This window comes from Gadus macrocephalus, chromosome 23, assembly GCF_031168955.1.
Source record: "Gadus macrocephalus chromosome 23, ASM3116895v1".
Classification (NCBI taxonomy): Eukaryota; Metazoa; Chordata; class Actinopteri; order Gadiformes; family Gadidae; genus Gadus; species Gadus macrocephalus.
In genome coordinates, this window is record NC_082404.1 from 18,894,685 (window position 1) to 18,913,788 (window position 19,104).

Sequence of the window (19,104 nt, forward strand, 5' to 3'; positions counted from 1 at the left end):
ATCACATTGAACACATTAGCAAGTCTCTGTCACTTTCATCCCCGAAACAAATGAGTAGTGCAGAGGAAGATATGGGTTCAGGAACTTAGGTGTATTTCAAATCAGACAAGAGATGATACACCAACCCAGAGGAGCAGAACCTACCTCTGAAATACTCATTTCTTATCCCATCCCAAAGATTCATATAAAGTAGCATCTTTACAAACCCCTGTAGAATATTAAGTACAAAAAAGAAAGTGCTAATCACCATTTACCAACTGCACCAATGGAAACATCCTTGATATTAATTAAAACTCCTAAAATCTTTCCATAGGATTAAACAGCATCACACTAAAGTTTTAAAGCCTTAAGAAGCTGCTTTTCTGCAACCAATGTATTCTGAGTCATCCAATACATCAACTGCATAAATACAGAAACATCTATATGCAGCATTAAATCCCAACGGGAGGCCGGCCCCTGTATAAACCCAGTGGTGTAAAGCAAAACATGAGCCAATCTATATTCCTCTTACAGTCCCATGTTTCACGGATGCTTTGCAAGGCAATCAACAGTACTAATGGCAACTAAGGGTCAACATTTAAGGCAAGAAAAAACATCAGAAGCAGCTTGAAGACATTGAGATTGGCTTGGATGTAATGAAAATGATTTATTAGACAGGCCGGTAACAGACAAGCATTCAGAACAATTCCCAGTGTGTGAAGGTGTATAACTTGTAGTGCATTACATCGGGTTGTGTCAGTGGACCTTCTGCAGTCAAACGATCCATATTTTATTGTGTCCAACAAAATCAAGACTTTATTGTGTGACGTGCGTGTCACCAGGTGCTCACATCCTCTTCAACAAGCACCCATCCCGGAGGCCTTGCGTTTCTCTGCTCCAGTGATATCACCACCGTGGATTCTGTCAGTGGAACCTGCAAATAACGATTGAAACAAGAAATATCCGGTTTAGATAAAAATGCATTCGTTTGGTGCATGTCAGCAGAGGAACTGCAGTGGAATTCATCTCATTTTGTGTTTCAATTACCGTTCAAAAATATCAATCTCTGAAACTCATCATCTTGGTTCTCCTTTGCCTGTACCTGAAAGGCATGTTAATGAGGTTATTCGAGTTTTTTTTTTTTCTCAATTCAATAAAGACAAGCAGAGGCACACCAAAAGCCTCACCTCTTTCCCAACGATATCTTGATGGCGGCTCCTCATTCTTGCTCTCCTCTTCTCTGGTCCTGTGACATGGCATCATCTTGCTCGGGGCTTTTCTATGCATATCTGTTCAAAAAAACAAACAAACAGGAATCAACGCAGCTCAACCTTGACACATAAATACAACAGTAGATCAGGGGAACAGATTTAATCGTAGGCCGGCATGGGTCGAGGGCTACAGTCCGCTTAGCTGTGACCTTGTTTATGCAGTTGGCCTTGTTGTCTCCTTCTGGGCTGCTCTTCCCATCTGCCAGTGGTCAAGTCCTCTCGACACAGTTTGTCTTCAAGTAGAAAGAGAAAACATTTGATAAGATCACTTGGGGTGCTGATTGTGTCGTGTCGTGCGTTTCTCAGACAGCGCACGGTGAAGGACACCGACAGGAAGCTCATAAGTGGACCTTGCCCTGGCATGTGATGTACTGCAGGTCCCCGCTGGTGAGGTCCCCCGTCTCCCCGCCGTCCTCCGCGCGGCGGTCCCGCCCCTCCTCGCCGTCCGCCACGCTCGACGCCTCCATGCACTGGAGCCGTTTGTGGGGGTGCTTCGAGGAGGCGTGCCGCAGGGAGGCCGACTCCGCCTTCCTTCCCGCGACCGGTTTCCTCGCGGCCGCTCGGTCCGGCTGGCTCCGGGCGTAGCGGCACTCGTCGTCCGAGTCCCCGGTCTCGTCCCGGTAGGACCTGACGTCGCCGCCTTTGCTCCGACTCGCCGCCGGCCCCCCCGCCTCGGCCAGCCCCTTCCCGCAGCAGGCGCAGGAGTACCTCTTGGCGCCCGCGGGCCACGCCTCCTCCGTGGTCCGATGGCCGGACGCCACCGGCCTCCTGCTGGCGTACACCCTCCGGGGGAAGAGGTCCATGTCGTCCAGGTCGGTGGAGAACATCTCGTCGCGGGAGGACAGCTCATCCAGGGAGGGGCTGAGGACGCTCAGGCGCTCCTGGGTCCTCTGCCGGGGCAGGTAGCCGTAGTAGAGAGGGGACACCGGGGACGGGAGGCAGCCGGGGGCCAGGCGGGCCGGCTCCGCCCCCCGGCTCGACGGGCTGCTCCTCAGGAGGTCTCCGGCGAACGGGGCGCTCGGGTCGAAGGGCAGCCTGAGGATCCGGTAGCTCAGGTCCGCCTCGGCCTCTACCGGGACGGCCGTGGGACACCACTCTTCCTGGGCTTGGGGCAGGACGGCTACCGTCTCCGGGAGAGGTTCTTCCGGGTCGGACCCGAGGTCGACGCTGGTGGTGGTGGCGACGACGGGCGCCACACCGTCGGAGCGTCGGACCTCGCCCTCCGCGGGACGTTCTTCCCCCCGCGGGGCGACCGTCACGCGGTCGGGCAGCGGGCCGGGCAGACAGAAGGCGAACAGGTCCCGTTTCTCCGCCGGCTCCGGCGCTCCCGACGGCGTCTCCTCGCGAACCGACGAGCTGTCCAGCGGCGGCTCCTCGAAGCCCACAGACCACGCCCCCGGCGTCCCCAGGTCCTCCAGGCTCCGGTGGCTCGACTCGGCGTCGTACACCGCCGTCGTGGAGTCGCTGAACGTCACGCCGGGAGACGGCTGGGCGCCCGAGGAGGAGGAGGAGGAAGAGGAGGTGGAGGCGGCGGCGCGACTCACGCCTTCCTCCTCGCTCTTCTTCTCCTCCCCCGGCGAGAAGATCCCGGACGTCTGGGAGCCGACGCCCGAGTCCAGCTCCCTCTCGGCCACGCCCAGCTCCACGCCGCGCATCTTGCCCAGGCACTCGATGAGCTTGTTGATGGCGTCGCTGGGGTCCGTCTGGACCTCGGAGCACGCCATCTCCCTGCGGAGCGGCGACGGGGGAGGGGGCGGGTACTGGTACTGCTGGGGCTGCAGGGGGGGGCGGGGCATGTCGGCCCAGGGGGGAGGGTGGAAGCGCGGCTCGAACATCCTCCGGTAATCAAGCGGGTGCATCATCTGTTGTGGGAGTATGTATCCCGGGTACTGCATGTAGGGGTAGGGCTGCCCATAGGGGCGGCCAACGTTGTAGCCTGAGCAATAACCAAAAAGATAATGTATTAAAACACCACCTCCATCTGAAGGCTAAACGTAAACAACCTAAATAAAATACAATAGATGGCAAAAATAAGTTCTTTACAAATGTCTTTGCGACGGTACACATCAACACACAATACACATACAGACCGGAAGTAATATTTGAATATGAATTGATACCTCCAGGCATGCCGTAGGGATTGTACGGGTTGTTTAAGTGCCAGTGTTGGTACATGGGTACGTAGGGTTGAGAGGCCGGCTGGACGTAGAAGAAGGGCCGAGTGTGCTGCGGAGTCCGCGACGGCTGACCGTTTCCAAACGAATTGCTAGGTTGTCCTCCGTCTACGGGAATAAACTAGATTTTTTTTTCTGAGCATGAAACTCTTTCATGTGTTTTGTAGTCTTAATACAAATTGCCTTGCAAGTTCACATGAAGAGATCATGCCTGAAGTTATCCCCTATATAAAACGCAGTTGTTTATTACATATTTTTTACATTGAATAGAAACTAACATAGTAAATGTGAATTATTACCGTCCATTTTCTCAAAAGTGGGTTATTAACTCTGGAACAAAACGGAAGATTAAAATCACTCGAATCACTTGCTTTGTTACTTTCTTTCGGTCTTGCAGACGCCAAACTCAGCCGACTCAAAGGGCGCTGCTAACAAATCAATCAAATCAAATTCGGACCACCTGTCCATGTTTCTTCTTGTTGACTCTTTTTGCAATTGGTTTTGATTGAAACTGGCAGTGCACCAGGGTGCGACTTTACGTGGAGCCTCCTTATTATGCATAACCTATGCGCCATTACATTTTGCATGCACGTTATATATTTAACGAAACATGCTTTGTGTTGAAACCTGTGGGTCTGTGTTATAGATTTATTTTACTTACCTTTGTATTTATTTTGTATGTTATCATGAGGGAGCTGATCAGTGGTTACAGATACAATCAATATCCTCCGGGATCAATAAAGTAATCTGAATATTGGAAATCGAGCGGCATACATGGGTTGTTTGCAGTCAAACCAGGCCCCAGCAGGGGGCAGCATTCCCCTCTCCCGGTTATTCCCCTCTCCCAAATGGGGATACTGTGAATGCAGCCAAAACGGCGTGTGTTATATAAACATATTATATATATATATATATTATTATATATATTGAGGCAAAATCGGGATACTGCGCATGCGTCCGCAGAGCGCAGCGACGCTGTTTCGGGCGCATGCGCAGTATCACCATTTGGCCTCTTAAAAACAGGCGCTTGAGCTGCGCTTTTACGTTCCTCCGATGCGGGCGATGCTAACCCAATGCTCAACGTAATAACACACAAAGTTACACTTCCTGGACCCGAGTGGATATAAAAAGAAAGAGCCAGTGGCAGCGGGACCTATCCCTGGAGTACGCCAACCCAAAAAGCATTGTAAGGACACCGAATCTTTAACGGGTTAAGTAACGAAGTGGCTCGGCTAGCTGACGTTAGCTTAGCAACACTGCCCCGTTCAGAAGCTAGCCGCCAGCAGCGAGTTCACGTCAGACACCAACCAGCCTACTTTTATATGTTTATCTCACACCCAGCTAGCTGACCATTAACCCCGTCTTATAAGTGTGTTACGACGCTTCGTCTCGACCGGTGGCCGTTCGTCGGATTAACATTTAAATCGCATGGGGGCCGGAGGTTCGTCTTGTTTTTGTATTAGCACACGCTAGCATTCGCCATCCGGTTAGCCGCCAGCTAACCCCCGGATCGGAGATTGGAGTATCGCTGAGCTAACGCTAGCTGCCGTGACCCGATGTTATTCTGCTATATAATAAAACAACCCGCGCCGTGAGTTCAATATCTCTGATCACTGTGGCGATGCTCAGTTTTGTGGTGAATGGGCACGTGAATGGGGTACAGGGTGAACCGCATGCAGGGTGAACCGCATGCGGTGTCCCCAGTGGGTGTCTCCGAGGGCCCTGCGCCGCCGTGTCCGGGCGAGGGTTTGTTGTGGGAGGCGGTGGAGGACGACGGGGCTGGAGGTTAGCAGCACGTTAGCCTACGACTTGTATTTATGCTCTGAGGGTGATCTGTAGGTGTTTACGATGTTGGAAACACGTTATTGTTGGCTGATTTGTGATAATGAGTGAGCTAAGTGGTGTCGTGAATGAATGCCGTCTCTAGCTGGGTTGTGAGTCGGCGTTTCGGCCCAGGTACGAGATGTCATGTGCTGGTCGTCCTGGCTGAATTGATTTTATGGATTTAAATAATGCATTTGACCAAAAATACTGCAGCAATGTTATATCTTAGCCAGTACGACGATAGGTAGAGACCGAAGAGCTGAAACAAATTGTCCAGCCCAACATGCTTGGCTGATCGGTATTCTCTGTACCAACACGGGGGAGTACACTAGTCTGAAACATAGAGGATAAAACACTGCTCTTTACAGTGGATGACGCTACAATCTTTGAGTCCTGTTCAAATGTAGCATTACGTACACATTAGTTTACCTTACTACTTGCTAAACATTGCAATCAGTCTTTTAGTGATTGATGTTTTGTATTTGTAGGTGTTTTTTGTATTTCTTTATATTATTAAACACTTTTTCTGCATTTTTGCTTTTTTAATAAAACGATTCTCTGTAATATTTGCCTTGGGTCACAAACCAACAGTTGTATATTATTTTTTTTTACAAATGCAGAAAAGGTGTGACATAATTGTGCCTTTTTGTGTTATGCTAAATATTTTGTCAACTGCTCCGCCTTATCAAAATGCTCAGTTCTGTGAAACATAAACTTCAGTGTTATTTAAGAAAAATCTAATTTTGTAGTTCTTGTCGGATTTGCACGATGACAGCTTACAGATCCTTGTCCTTTCGTTGTGTGTGTTGGCTCTCAGAGAGTCCCCCCTTCCCTTCCCCTCTCACTAAGCAGATTGTCTTGCAGTCCTGGGCAGTGAGTGACGGAGACAGTGAATGCTTGATGGAGCGAGGAGCTGTAAGGGGTGGGGTGGGGGCCAGCCAGGTGACCTGCTATTGGAGACTGGATGTTGACGGCGCACTTTGTCATGCGGAAAAGATTCCGGAAATGTATATGCGTGTGTTTTTCCTCGTTCGGCCAGACACCGGCAGAATAGCGTAGAATTTATTCAGCAGACTAGTAATGCTGAATCTTGGGTAAGCACTGACTGGTTGCGTTATGCTTCCTTCTGGGAGATAGATGGGTAGCTATTTTATTGATGTACATCTTCTCACTCAGACGCTTAAACAACCGGAAAGCTTTGAGGTTTGCAGCAGAGGAGCTAAGCGGACGAGTGCGTAAACAGCAACATGATCACATGCTCAGGCGACGGTTGGCTGTCACTCACTGATGCCCAGCCTCTCATTGAGTTTGTTTGTATTGTCCTGGTTTCAATGCATACCGACCTGACTGCTGCTGTTTTTGTCTCTCTTCTCCCTCTCTCCCTTCCAGCCGAGCACTGACGTAGCCCAGCCCCAACGGACGGGCTGCCACTTCCTCCACCTCCTACCTCCTCAGCGTCTAACCCCCCCCCCCTTCCTCAGCTCCCTGTCCCCCAACCCCCCACTGTCGGGGTCCACTCCTGACGACAGACCCGGAGAGCGCCGTCTCCCCCAGAGTTCTCCCTGAGCCGGTGACACCACGAGGAGGCCACAGGGATACAGCACTGCCACGGTGGACCTCCGGTTTCCTGTCCTCTTCACGCAGGGAGCAGTGCCTTTCTGTTGGGTCTCCCTGCGCCGTCGAGGAGCGAGCACCTCCCCTCACAACGGGCCACGGCGTTGGGGTCTCCGCACCTCCCCCCCCCCCGCCACACCCTCCCGGTTGGCGTCTGCCTCAGTTTTTTTTACTTTTATTTGATATCCTCGCCGCCGTCGCGTCTGAGTCCGGTTCGCGCCGGGCCGCAGGACTTTACGAAGCTGGGGCGCAACTCATGGGATGCGACCATGTCCGACCTGGGTGAGCGCAGGGCGGTCAACTCGGACTACGCTGTCTCCCTGCTGGAGCAGCTCAAGTTCTTCTACGAGCAGAAGCTGCTGACGGACGTGGTGCTGCTGGTGGAGGAGGCCGAGTTCCCCTGTCACAAGATGGTCCTGGCCACCTGTAGCTCCTATTTCAGGTGAGGGCCCCGTCAGCGCCGCCGCAGGGCTCCAGTTCCCCCCCCCCAGCCGCCACCCCCTGTTGTGGTGGCTGTCTTCTATAGGGGTTGTTTCCCATCACCTGGGAGCGCCTCCATGTCAGACTTGGTTCTACCAACGCTACTACTACACAGTGGGTCCCGATCTGGGTTTCCCTTCAACGCGTGTCATTAGGACTGCAATTACCGGTCGTTATTCTGACAACAGTTCATCCGCACTGCAGGTGCGTCAAGATAAGACGCATTTAACGGTTCACAGCCTCTCATATATCGGATATCGGGCACAGCGTTTGCAGGGCTCTGGCGCCCAAAGTGAGCGGACTACTTTGAGTTGAACTGAAAGCGTGCGTCTCCAACCGGGCCCTGTCCCCTGTGTAGCCCTACCTGGTGTTCTGCTAGTGGGGCTGGAAGGCGATCCGTCCAGTGCCCTGAATAATGTACCGTGTGGTGTAGGCCTGGGGGGCTTAGTGTTTGAAGGTGGTAATTATTTGCCCGGGTTTGATTCCCGTTGGGACCAGTCAGCCCCTCATCCTCCGCTATTGTGTCCACAAGGTTGTTAAGATTGGGCGCTGTCCCTAGGTATGGTGACACTAAATAATGCAGCATTTCAATTAGGGTTGTCGCCATACAGTATTTTCTAAGACCGACATAATACCTTGAGAAATATACACAGTCGATACCGCTCCCCGTTTCAATTCAAAAAGCTTGATGGTACGACCATTGTTGTGAACAGTATTACCGATGCATTATTGATCTTTTGTTTTTTTTTACACCTGATGGAAGTATGTTTTCTTTCCTTATGAGAGTTTTCTACTTCGGCATAATAATTATATATAAAAAAAAAAATGTATATATATATTTTTTTATATACATTGGTAGTCAAGGCGGGGCCCTATTGTTGTTAAGGCGGCCGCCTTAACAACACAGTGCTGGGGGAAACACTGGATTCATATAACAAGGCTATAACGTGATAACGAGGTACGGCCGTAGTATAGAGATGAATTGCGGCGAGAGACGGCAGGGCGAGTGAGTGAGTGAGAGGAGGCTGTGTGACCCTGTGTCGTGTTTGGGGTGTGTGTGTGTGTGTGTGTGTGTCTGTTAACCCGCTGTCAGACAGAAGAGAGGGTGAGAACGAGCAGCTGCTGCCGGTGTATCGATGCTGTGGAAAATGAGGGTGGAAACCGTTTTAAACATTCGGTATCGGAAAATCAATGCATTGGAACCACACTAGTTTCCATCCACCGTATGGAGACTTTGGGGCAGACGGGGTTGCAGGGGAGTCCCCATGTCACCCATTCTAACGTGTTTTACCCCACCTCGCTGTTCACTATGTTGGCTATCGACGTTCAATACGGGGGAATGGGTTCGCCTAGTGATTGTTAGGGCTTGGCACTTGGTTCTATGAACGTCCTTACTGTACCGACGGCGATGTATTGTTTCACTCTGTCACTTTGGATAAAGGCGTCTGCTGTGCTCTGCCCCCCGGAGGCACAGCAGAGGGCTCTGGGAAGACGCCATCTGTAAATGACAGCGGCTCACACGGCCTTTGATCCCCCTCTCGCCTCCTTTCTTCTCCTCTCTCTCCGTCTCTCCTCTCTCACTCTCGCTTTCTTCCTCCTCCTTCTCCTCCTCTCGGCATACTGACGGGTGCATTCCAAGACGAAGGGGTCTGTACGTACGCCCTCGCTCACACCCACCTATCCCACTGTCTCCCGCTCACTCTTTCTGTCACTTCCTCTCGTCCCGGCTGTTTCCCACTCGCTCGTTATCCGGGAGTGTACCTGCCCCCCCCACCCCCCTCTACAGGGCCATACCTGCAGGATTGCAAAATTCAGGCCCTAGTTGTCTAGTTCGTCAGTTTACAGTTCACCCTCAACTTGGATCTAATGGTGTCCAATATGATGTACAAACATGCTTTGCCTATGTAGCTTGCAAGCGGAAATGATTTGTTTAGTAATATCAATTTTGTGTGTGTGACACAACATACGTGCTGTGTGTGTGTGCTGGGAAGTGCATCAGGGTACAAGTGCCTTCATCGAACAAACGAGAATCTAAATCTATTAAAGCAATTCGATTTTAAAAGCACTTTATACAGAAAGGATTACGAAAACGTGTTTAAATGGTCCTTATCTGTTCAACGCTACGGCTGTGAATTACTTAAGGCGGGCTAGCCAGTCTATAATCGTACGTTATTGTTTGCATGTATAGTTGTTGGTTAGTGGTGTATGTTCAGCTGTGAATGACATACCCGCATTACCAGTAGGATTTAGATCTGTCAATACTATTTATTCAGTCATGTGTAACCATAGCTCCTGGTAATGTGTAGAGGGCGGGGACTTCCTCCCCCTCGGAGGAAACAGAACTGGCTGTGAACAGTCGCTCACTCAGTCAGTCAGAGGCTGCTGACTGAGTGAGCCAGAGAGGTGCTGCTCTGAGCGAGTCACGCGGGGCCTCACTTCCTTCTCCCGCTCCCTCTTCACTCCCTCCCCGGGGGAACCAGGGTGTTGACAGGAGGTACCCGAGCCATGACCTCATCAGTGTGCGTCACAACCCGGCTCTGATGTGGTCCGCTGCGGCCTTCCAAGCAGATCGCTGCGTTCCCAGGGGCTTGGGTCGTGGGACAGACGCTTTGATCCCCGTGGGTGAGCGCAGACGTTCCTCACATTGCGTCAGGCGACCCCCCGTGGGAGGCCAACCCCTCACCCCCCTGGACCCCCCTATGCCGCGCTCCGCCCCGTGAGACGGCAGGGCCGGCCGAGGTTCAGGCCGGTGCAGACGGGCCGTCCCGTGACCCACTTGTTTTAAGAAGTGTGTTCTGCTGTTGCAGTTGGCTTCCGTCACTCGCTGCCAGATGCTTTCACGGCGCGCAGGAAAGACCTGCTGAGGCAAACGACCACTTATCACGGGCGGTTATGTAACAGCGAGAGGGGGAAACATTGGGTTGTGCTCGGCCAGTGTTTTGGAGAGTAAAACGTGGGTGTGTTTTTTTTGTTTTTTTGGAAGGAAGGTAGGAATCAAATTTCGGGGTTATTTTTGTCCGGTATGCTTAAAGAAGGTGCTAGGGAAATGAGACGAATAAAATCTTCGTCAACAGTGAGCTGTTATGTTTGAGCTTATTCTTTCCCAGGGCCCCTTGCTTCGACGCTTTATGACACAAACTGTTAAAAGAGAACACAAAACCTGCCAAATGCATGTTCTTTGATCTGCTACACATGTGACCAATGGGGAGAAAGGTTCAGATGGACTTCGTTAGTCCCAGACGGAAACATCTGGTGTCCCAGCAGGGAGTTCATGACAGTCACGAGAATTGGAATAAAAAAATATAAAAATGAATAACGATAAAAAAAAGAAAGAATGTAGGTGAGTGTTGACCGGTGTCGGTGACGACCTCCTCCTCACCCGCTGATCTCCCCCCTCTCCTCCCCCACCCACCTGTCTCCCCCCCCCACAGGGCGATGTTTATGAGCGGCCTGAGCGAGAGCAAGCAGACCCATGTGCACCTGCGCAACGTGGACCCCACCACGCTGCAGGTGATCATCACCTACGCCTACACGGGCAACCTGGCCATCAACGACAGCACGGTGGAGCCCCTCTACGAGACGGCCTGCTTCCTCCAGGTCTGAGGAACGCTTCATCGAGTTTTGATCGCCATTTCGATTATAGCGTCAAACGATCACAAATATAACAAAATTGTTTTTTTCAAATGTCTTTTTTTTGTTATTTTAGAAGGGCAGAACAGCTATATACATATCTGTATATTTAAGATTGGAACATTTTCTTTCTGACAATTCTGTGTATTTATTTTTGAAATTTTAAAGTTCTCAGTTACCAAGTTTTTTTCGGGAGAGACATGCTGATCAAGTACATGTTTTCAAACTCAGAAATAATCATGCGAATAATCGTGATTTCAACATTGACCCAAATAATCGTGATTATGATTTTTCCCATAACCGAGCACCCCTACCCTGCGGTCACGTTCATAGTACGAGTCCCAGTGCAGAAACGCTCACCCCTCTTCCTCCTCTTCCTCCTCGCAGGTGGAGGACGTGCTGCTGCAGTGCCGCGACTACCTGGTGAAGAAGATCAACGCGGAGAACTGCGTGCGCATGCTGAGCATCGGCGACCTCTTCAGCTGCAGCGAGCTCAAGCAGAGCGCCAAGCGCATGGTGGAGCACAAGTTCCCCACGGTGTACCGCCAGCAGGCCTTCCTGCAGCTGTCCCACGAGCTGCTCGTGGACGTGCTGAGCAGCGACAACCTCAACGTGGAGAAGGAGGAGACGGTGCGCGAGGCCGCCATGCTGTGGCTGGAGTACAACATGGAGGCGCGCTCGCAGCACCTCTCGTCGGTGCTCAGCCAGATCCGCATCGACGCGCTGTCGGAGGTGACGCAGCGCGCGTGGTTCCAGGGCCTGCCGCCCAACGACAAGTCGGTGGTGGTGCAGGGCCTCTACAAGTCCATGCCCAAGTTCTTCAAGCCGAGGCTGGGCATGACCAAGGAGGAGATGCTCATCTTCATGGAGGCCATGTGGGTGGCCGAAGGCATCCACCTGATGGCGCAGGTGTCGTACCGCGCCGTGTGCTACAGCCCGCAGGCGGAGAAGCTGTACCGGCTGAGCGACCCCCCCGGCGACCTCCAGAAGGTGGGCACGCTGGTGTCGCCCGACAACGACGTGTTCATCGCCGGCGGGCAGCTGACGCTGAAGAACTCTGTGGGCAAGGCGGGCAAGCTGCAGACGGTGTACCGGTCCGTGGACAGCTTCTACTGGCTGGACGCGCAGCAGAACGCCTGGGTGGCCAAGACGCCCATGCTGTGCGCGCGCATCCGCCCGTCGCTGGTGTGGTGCGAGGGCTACATCTACGCCATCGGCGGCGACAACGTGGGCGGGGAGCTGAACAAGCGCACGGTGGAGCGCTACGACTGCGAGAAGGACGAGTGGAGCATGACCAGCCCGCTGCCCTGCGCCTGGAACTGGAGCACGGCGGTGGTGGCGCACGACTGCATCTACGTCATGACCCACGACCTCATGTACTGCTACTTCCCGCGCGCCGACACCTGGGTGGAGATGGCCATGCGACGCACCAGCCGCTGCTTCGCCTCGGCCGCCGCCTTCGGCGACCTCATCTTCTACATCGGCGGGCTGCACGTGGTCAGCAACACGGGCGTGCGGCTGCCCACCAGCACCATCGACGGCTCGTCGGTCACCGTGGAGATCTACGACGTCAACAAGAACGAGTGGCGCCTGGCCGCCAACATCCCCGCCAAGCGGTACTCGGACCCCTGCGTGCGCGCCGTGGTGCTGCTCAACGCGCTCTGCATCTTCATGCGCGAGACGCACATGAACGAGCGCGCCAAGTACGCCATCTACCAGTACGACGCCGAGACGGACCGCTGGTTCCTGCGGCAGCCCGTGTCGGAGCGCTCGCTCTGGGACATGGGCAAGGACTTCCGCTGCGCCGTGGGCAAGCTGTACCCCTCCTGCCTGGAGGAGTCCCCGTGGAAGCCGCCCACCTACCTCTTCGCCCCCGACGGCGCCGAGGAGTTTGAAGTAGACGGGGAGATGGTGCCCCTTCCCCATGTATAGCTCTTAGCCCCCCCCCCAGACGCCACCGAGGCTGCACTCCCCCCCCCCCCCCATCCCCAAACTCGCTTACGCGCTGAAGAGCTGAGGCTGGGGCTGGGTGGCTGGGAGGAGTGGAATTTGGGGGCGGGTGCAGTGGAATTTGGGGGCGGGATTACTGCCCCGCAGAACTGAAATGGTTTGACATGTGTTTTTCCGAAGGGATGGTAATTCCTTGACCTCCCCGACCGGTGTTGAATCTAACCTCGGCTGATGCTGATTGGTCGAAGCGCAGCGGCGAGAGGCCTCTTCTCCCCCCTCAACCCCCCTCCCCCTCCTCAAAATAAGTAATGTAAAATCTTTTTTTTATTTTTTATTATTTTGTTAGTCATTAAATCGGTTAGATATTATTGCAATCTGTTATACTGTTTCTACAATGTGATAATCTAAACGGTAACTGAACTTTGTGATGATGATGATGATGATGATGGTAATGTTTATGATGAGGATGACGATGCACTTACAAGTAAACCTCCTTGGAATGACGATGGCAACTGTACCAAACCCCCCTCCCCGCCCCCCTGCCTCCTCCTCCACTGCCCCCCCAACCCTCTGGGCCCCACCTCCCTCCGACTTACTTCTTTCTGTCACCACCTTTCCCACGGACTCCGCCTCCTTTTAGCCACTCCCCCTCCTCCCCCTGTGTCTCTGACTCCGCCTCCTCCCCCTGTATCGCTGACTCCGCCTCCTCCGCCACCCCCTGGGTCCCCTCCCCCGTCTCGCTCGCCTTTTCACTATTAGGGCCCCGGATGCATCTCAAGGTTTTTATTATTTTATTCAGGGCCCCGTTGGTGAGACGACAGAGGGGTCGGTGCTGTGAGCGTACGAAAGATTGGGTTACCTGTACGAGAAGGGGGAGGGCGGAGGGAGGAGGGCCGGGGGGGCAGAAGGGGTCAAAGGTCATTAGTTGGTGACTGCAGGTACAGCCACCTAGACCACACACCCTCCCTCTCTCTCTCTCGCGCTCTCTCCCCAACCCTCCCTCTTTTACTGAACCCAAAACTGGCCTCACCCAAACTCAGACACCCCTCTGGTCCTCTCCTCCAGACCCTCCATGTTCTCTCGCTCTCACTCTCTCTCGCTCGCTCTCTCCCTCTCTCGTATTCTTCATATGCGGGTCTCTGCAAAAGGATCGCCACACAACTCCACTCAGAAACACCGTACTTAGACTTTGGGCTCATGCGTTTTTTTTTTTTTTTGAAATTCGTTTTTTTCTTTTTTATTTACAAGCTGCTGAAATATATATATAAATCTTAAAAAATATATATATTTTCATATGTTTAGACAAAAAAGTGTTTCTGTGCGTGTGTGTGTGGGCTGGACAGGGGGCGGTGGGAAAACCAGGTCTATTTTGTATTAGTCTTTCATTTTTTATTTAATATCGGACATTACTGTAGTGTGATTGTGTGTAGATATCCATATTGTTTCTTTCCTTCTATCAGACTTAATTTTCTCGTGAGTGGATATTGAGGTATCTCGCTGCTGATTGGGTCTGAGAGGAACGAAGAGGGCTGGCCCAGGGCTGTTGCTATGGAAATCGTCCCGGCAACCACTAGCAGTAGTGGGGGAGGGAGAGGGGTGGGGAGGCTGACTTCCTACCTTTTTTTTTTTTTAAGAGAACTAAACATGAGCACAGGTGCTTCATGATAAACATTACCTTAGCATGTTTGGCTGCATCATATTCCTTTGGCACTGTATTTTGAATGAACGTTAATTTATTAAAAACCATACCAAAAACGTTCCTGAAATCGACTCCTGATCCTTGTTGTGCTTGAGAATCGATGTTCTGGGGAGTTTGTTATAGGGATGGGCGATTAATCGAACTTTGATCGATTTCAGCGTCAAACAATCACAAAATTAACAATAGATTTATTCGATTTTTCTTTTAATTCTTTTATATATATTTTTAAGGTTTTATAGAAAGGGCAGAACACCTGGATACATATCTGAATATCATTTTAGTTTTGAAAAATGTATTTAACATTTTGTGTATTTTTATTTATGGCGAAATTTTAAAGTTCTCATTTAAAAAGTTTTTTTTGGGAGACATTCGTAATATGTTTTCAAACCCAAAAATAATCGTGATTTCAATAGTGACCACTAATCGTGATTATGATTTTTCCCATAATCGAGCCGCCCTAATTTGTTATGTGCTACCGCTCACTATAAACAATTCGAGTGTTTTATCCAATGCTATGTTACTTTCTTGTTCATAAACAGCCCGTTTTCAAGGGCCTTGTTTGAGAGCTGAAATTGTTCATTTAATTAAGCCCCAAGCCATGCATGTCAAATTGTATTTTTGTAAACGATGCTTGGAGTTTATACCTATTATAAATAATGTAAAGGGGTTGGGTTGGCATTGTTTCAAATGAACAAGAGCAGTGTGAATATGGTGTCAGTCCAGGCCTACAGAAAGCTGTCCTCCCTATGGCGGGTCAGGCAGGTTTTGAGGAGCCACAGAACTGCCATATCGGGGCCGGTCAGTCGGTCTCAGTGTAGTTGTTTGCTTTAGTCCTGACCTTTCAACTCTCCCATACACACACAAAGCTTCCCTTGATTGGCTGAGATACGTTCACATACCGATGAGAAACAAACGACCACATTGCTCTGGTTTAATTTTTTTTTTTAATGCAACAATATAGTGTATATCGCATAGTTCCCAAATACTTTAAAAGGGTCAGTCACGAAAATATTCTGTGAATATGTCACAATTTTACAATACATTCATTTTTTTAAATACACATTTAGAAATATATCTGCAGAACATTAATAAAAAACGTAAATAGATCAACTCGTTTTTCTCATTAGGGAAGACCATCGTCAGATGTTGAACACATGGGTAAAAACAAAAGTATAAAAGTAAATCAGAAAAGAAATCGGTTGACGACGAAACCAACTGAAAACGAGCACTCAATTCAACCGTAAAAAAACTAAACGGACAGGGCAGCATGCAACTCTTCAGAAAAGAGAACGACCCCAAAATAATCCCTCAAACCAAAGACCATAGAGCTGGATGCAGTGTTGCCGAATTTATGCCAATCAGTATTCCCGCCCAATCTGGCAACCCCTGCAGTAAACTGCAGCCAGGGTTGCCAGATTGGGAGGTAAATCGGGCCCAATCTGGCAACACTGGCAGGAGCACCATGAGGTCAACGGACAGTTCCAGCGTCGACCACGTCGGAGGGGGACAGCCAGCATGATGACCGACAAATAAATACGTCTTAACCCCCGTTCCCCGTCACTTCTACCCCTTAGCCTTCCACTCAGTACCCCTTCGCGTTACAATAAATGATGCATGTATATCGATTTAAATATTCACTACCAGCTAATGCAAGTAGCATTGGGATGCGGGGGGGGGGGTTTGAATCACCTTGGATACGAAATTGAAGGAGGTGCATCTCAGGAGATAAGGGGGGGGGGGGGGGGGGGGGGATGTGTTCTTGATCTGAAAGAAACATGTGCAGGGACTAACGGCCGGTCGTTATCTGGTCGGGTGCTTTCATAATTGATCGGGGAGAAAAGAACAAAAATAAGAACGCAAAAAATACACAAAGGGAATATCTTGTTCCCGGAATGCAGGCCGCAACGCCGTCAAACTCGCCGGTTAGTGGTGACAGCTTTTCCCTTTGTTGGTCTCGAGACCCCGACAGTAGACCCCGCCGAACCCGTCACAAAATCTGTTTAGTAGACAAGTCGAGTCATCTCAAGAACCCCCCCTCTCCCGAGAAAGAGGCAGAAGGACAGTTTACCGTTGACGAGGTTTGAAATCAGACGACAACAGAGGAAGGAGACGACCAGCTCGCGTTTAACCACAGGACCCCTAGCGACGTGCCCTTCAACTGCAGGGAGCTCCGGCCCAAACAGAATCGAACCCGACCTGACGGAGATGTAAGCATTGACCAAACACGCTGCTCATAGCGACGAGCTTCGGATCGCGTTTACAGGACTTGGACGGGCGTCAGAGACGAGGATCAGTGACCATCAGGTCAGAAGCCTACAGCATCGACGTCTGCTGTCACCCCCCCTTACTCATCAGAGCACTGTGTGTGTAGGTCTGTGTGTGTAGGTGTAGGTGTGTGTCTGGGGGTTCCCCTGTACGGGGTTTCAGCCAGCAGTCCTTCTATAGGTCGTGTCCTTCACAGAGCCGGGTTAGGGTTAGAGTGTCCTGTAGAGGCCCGGACATCGCCGCCCCCCCGCTGGGCAGAGCGGGCTCACAGCAGCAGGAGGAGGAAGGAGGAAGGAGGAGGAGGAGGAGAGAGGGGAGGAGGAGGGACGGTCTCACTGCTCCTCCTGGTGGTGCCCTTCCTCGGGGACGGCATCACCACGGCAACGGGCGGGGTGGCCAGGGTGGAGAACCAGGAGGACATCGCCGACTTGGCGCTGGTCAGAGCGCCGCCCACCGACTGACCTGAGGAGGAGGGGGGAGAGGAGAGGGGAGGAGATGAGGGGGGAGAGGAGAGGGGAGAGGGGAGAAGAGAGGAGGAGGGATGAGAGGAGAGGGAAGAGGGAGGAGAGGGGAAGAGAGGAGGGGAAGAGGGAAGAGAGGGGAGAGGAAGAGAGGAGGAGAGGAGAGGAGGGAGAGGAGAGGGAGGGGAGAGGAGAGGGAGGGAGAGGAGAGGAGAGGGGAGAAGGGGAGAGATTAGAGGAAAGAAGAGTAGAGGAGGGAAGGGGAGAAGAGAGGAGAGCAGAGAGGTCATGTGAGACAGGGGAATGTGCATCAGTGGCGGTCATGTCTCTTCCCCCTGCTGGACAAAGGGGGAAGTGGCTAAGGGGTGACGTCACACTACAGGAACAAACACTGTCAACATGGATTATAGAATAAAAAGGTGAATGGAACCGCGGCATCATGTGAGATCGTACCCCAGACAACAGACATATTGTTGCTACATACTGTATATTAAACAGATACATCATAGTTGTTTTCATAGGGCTGTGCATTTTTGTACCTCCTTGTGTGTTCAGGCTGATTTCACCTGGAAAATCGGTGTGTGTGTGGTGTGTGTGCGTGCGTGCGCGTGCGTGTGTGTGTTTGTGCGTGTGTGTGTGAGAGTGTGTGCTTTAAAACGCTCTGGATTGCCATCCACCCTATGTAATATGCATGTGTGCCGTGTTGGCATCTAGTTTCCCTCCCCTGGGGATTAACTAAGCATCTCATCATGCTCCATCGTTATGAGGAGGAGGAGGAGGAGGAGGAGGAGGAGGAGGAGGAGGAGGAGGAGGAGGAGGAGGTCCTACCGACGGCCTTGCCCGTCTGCACCACGTTCCGGCTGGTGCTCATCATGGCGTTCCCGATCTTCTTCCCCCGCTCGCTGTTCTGGACCGAACTTCGCCGCCGTGCGTCAATCGTCACGGCAACGAACAAACAGACAGACAAACACACACACAGAGAGAGAGAGACAGACAAACAGACAGAAGAGATCAGAGATGTGAGAGAGTAAAATAATCGCTCTCCTGGAGCAGGACGGAACATCACGGCCGCCCCACGATCAAACCTAACCGACACGGGATTCTCCGTTTGACTAGAGGCGGTTTTCCCGAGGGAGTTTATCGTGGAAATCCCACAATCCCTCTGCTCTAACAATTTGCAGCAGAGGACAACACCACCTCAAATGAAGAGCTAGCATCTGTTGAAATGATGGGATGAGGTGTGCACTGTGTGCTTCACGTCAAGAATCAACAGCCAATGCCCCCCCCCCCCCCTACCTGGCTCCTCCCCCAGTACCCCGTGGTCCCCGCCCAGCTGCGACCTTTCCGTGGATGACCAGCAGCCCGCGGCCCGACCTCACCCTTCCTCGAACACCGTGCCAGGGAATGTGCGAGCCCCGCATCATGTGTCCCAACTGCGTGCGCGCTAATGGGAACTACGGAACTTCAGAGAGGAGGGGGATCCAAACTCACACTGAAGCTGTGTGTGTGTGTGTGTGTGTGTGTGTGTGTGTGTGTGTGTGTGTGTGTGTGTGTGTGTGTGTGTGTGTGTGTGTGTGTGTGTGTGTGTGTCTGTGTGTCTGCGTGTGTGCGTGTGTGCGTGTGTGCATGCACGATCACACGTACTTCCTGTAGACCACTGGATAACATCCCCTCGCTATGTGACATGGCGGGTGATCCACTATTCACACATGCCGCTCCAGTCAGGGACATTTCCTTCCTGCGCCCGCTCACACACG

General features: G+C 51.8%; 3 protein-coding genes across 6 annotated transcripts in view; 1 reads left to right on the forward strand and 2 right to left on the reverse strand.

The window, feature by feature from the left end:
• Nucleotides 1-626: 626 nt before the first annotated feature.
• On the reverse strand, nucleotides 627-3,981 carry LOC132452722 (bucky ball-like). Of its 2 annotated transcripts, XM_060045484.1 has the most exons (7): nucleotides 3,724-3,981; nucleotides 3,371-3,532; nucleotides 1,606-3,186; nucleotides 1,400-1,483; nucleotides 1,167-1,268; nucleotides 1,027-1,081; nucleotides 627-913 (listed from the first exon to the last, which is right to left on the reverse strand). In XM_060045484.1, the coding sequence occupies exons 1-6, from the start codon at nucleotides 3,728-3,730 to the stop codon at nucleotides 1,056-1,058; spliced, it is 1,962 nt and encodes a 653-aa protein (XP_059901467.1). In that variant the 5' UTR covers nucleotides 3,731-3,981; the 3' UTR covers nucleotides 627-913; nucleotides 1,027-1,055. The 2 variants fall into 2 exon arrangements, 1 of the variants encoding a protein (XP_059901467.1); XR_009524475.1 differs by lacking the exons at nucleotides 627-913; nucleotides 1,027-1,081 and having other exon boundaries at nucleotides 1,161-1,268; nucleotides 1,601-3,186; nucleotides 3,724-3,913.
• A 453-nt stretch (nucleotides 3,982-4,434) lies between these two features.
• kbtbd2 (kelch repeat and BTB (POZ) domain containing 2) lies at nucleotides 4,435-14,688 on the forward strand. 2 transcript variants are annotated; one of them, XM_060044953.1, is made up of 4 exons: nucleotides 4,435-4,634; nucleotides 6,638-7,304; nucleotides 10,774-10,939; nucleotides 11,360-14,688. In XM_060044953.1, exons 2-4 carry the CDS (start codon nucleotides 7,132-7,134, stop codon nucleotides 12,902-12,904), a joined length of 1,884 nt encoding a protein of 627 aa, XP_059900936.1. In that variant the 5' UTR covers nucleotides 4,435-4,634; nucleotides 6,638-7,131; the 3' UTR covers nucleotides 12,905-14,688. The 2 variants fall into 2 exon arrangements, with proteins under 2 accessions (XP_059900936.1, XP_059900935.1); XM_060044952.1 differs by having other exon boundaries at nucleotides 4,435-4,610.
• Nucleotides 14,689-15,546: 858 nt separating this feature from the next.
• Nucleotides 15,547-19,104, reverse strand: part of avl9 (AVL9 homolog (S. cerevisiase)) — an 18,630-nt gene continuing 15,072 nt past the window's right edge. For both annotated transcript variants that reach the window (XM_060044422.1, XM_060044421.1), the window contains exons 15-16: nucleotides 18,176-18,264; nucleotides 15,547-17,348 (exon numbers count right to left, since the gene is read on the reverse strand). In XM_060044422.1, coding sequence (XP_059900405.1) covers nucleotides 17,152-17,348; nucleotides 18,176-18,264 — 286 coding nt within the window. In that variant the 3' untranslated portion in view covers nucleotides 15,547-17,151. The remainder of the gene's footprint in view (nucleotides 17,349-18,175; nucleotides 18,265-19,104) is intronic.

Excerpts from the sequence above, each read along its gene's own strand:
- kbtbd2 (XM_060044953.1), top strand. The coding sequence starts at position 7,132 with ATGTCCGACCTGGGTGAGCGCAGGGCGGTCAACTCGGACTACGCTGTC. Across the intron at positions 7,305-10,773 it reads ACCTGTAGCTCCTATTTCAG|GGCGATGTTTATGAGCGGCC; the intron begins GTGAGGGCCCCG and ends CCCCCCCCACAG. Across the intron at positions 10,940-11,359 it reads AGACGGCCTGCTTCCTCCAG|GTGGAGGACGTGCTGCTGCA; the intron begins GTCTGAGGAACG and ends TCCTCCTCGCAG.
- LOC132452722 (XM_060045484.1), bottom strand. Across the intron at positions 3,187-3,370 it reads TCCCTACGGCATGCCTGGAG|GCTACAACGTTGGCCGCCCC; the intron begins GTATCAATTCAT and ends GTTATTGCTCAG. Across the intron at positions 1,484-1,605 it reads GCAGTACATCACATGCCAGG|ACAAACTGTGTCGAGAGGAC; the intron begins GCAAGGTCCACT and ends TTCTACTTGAAG.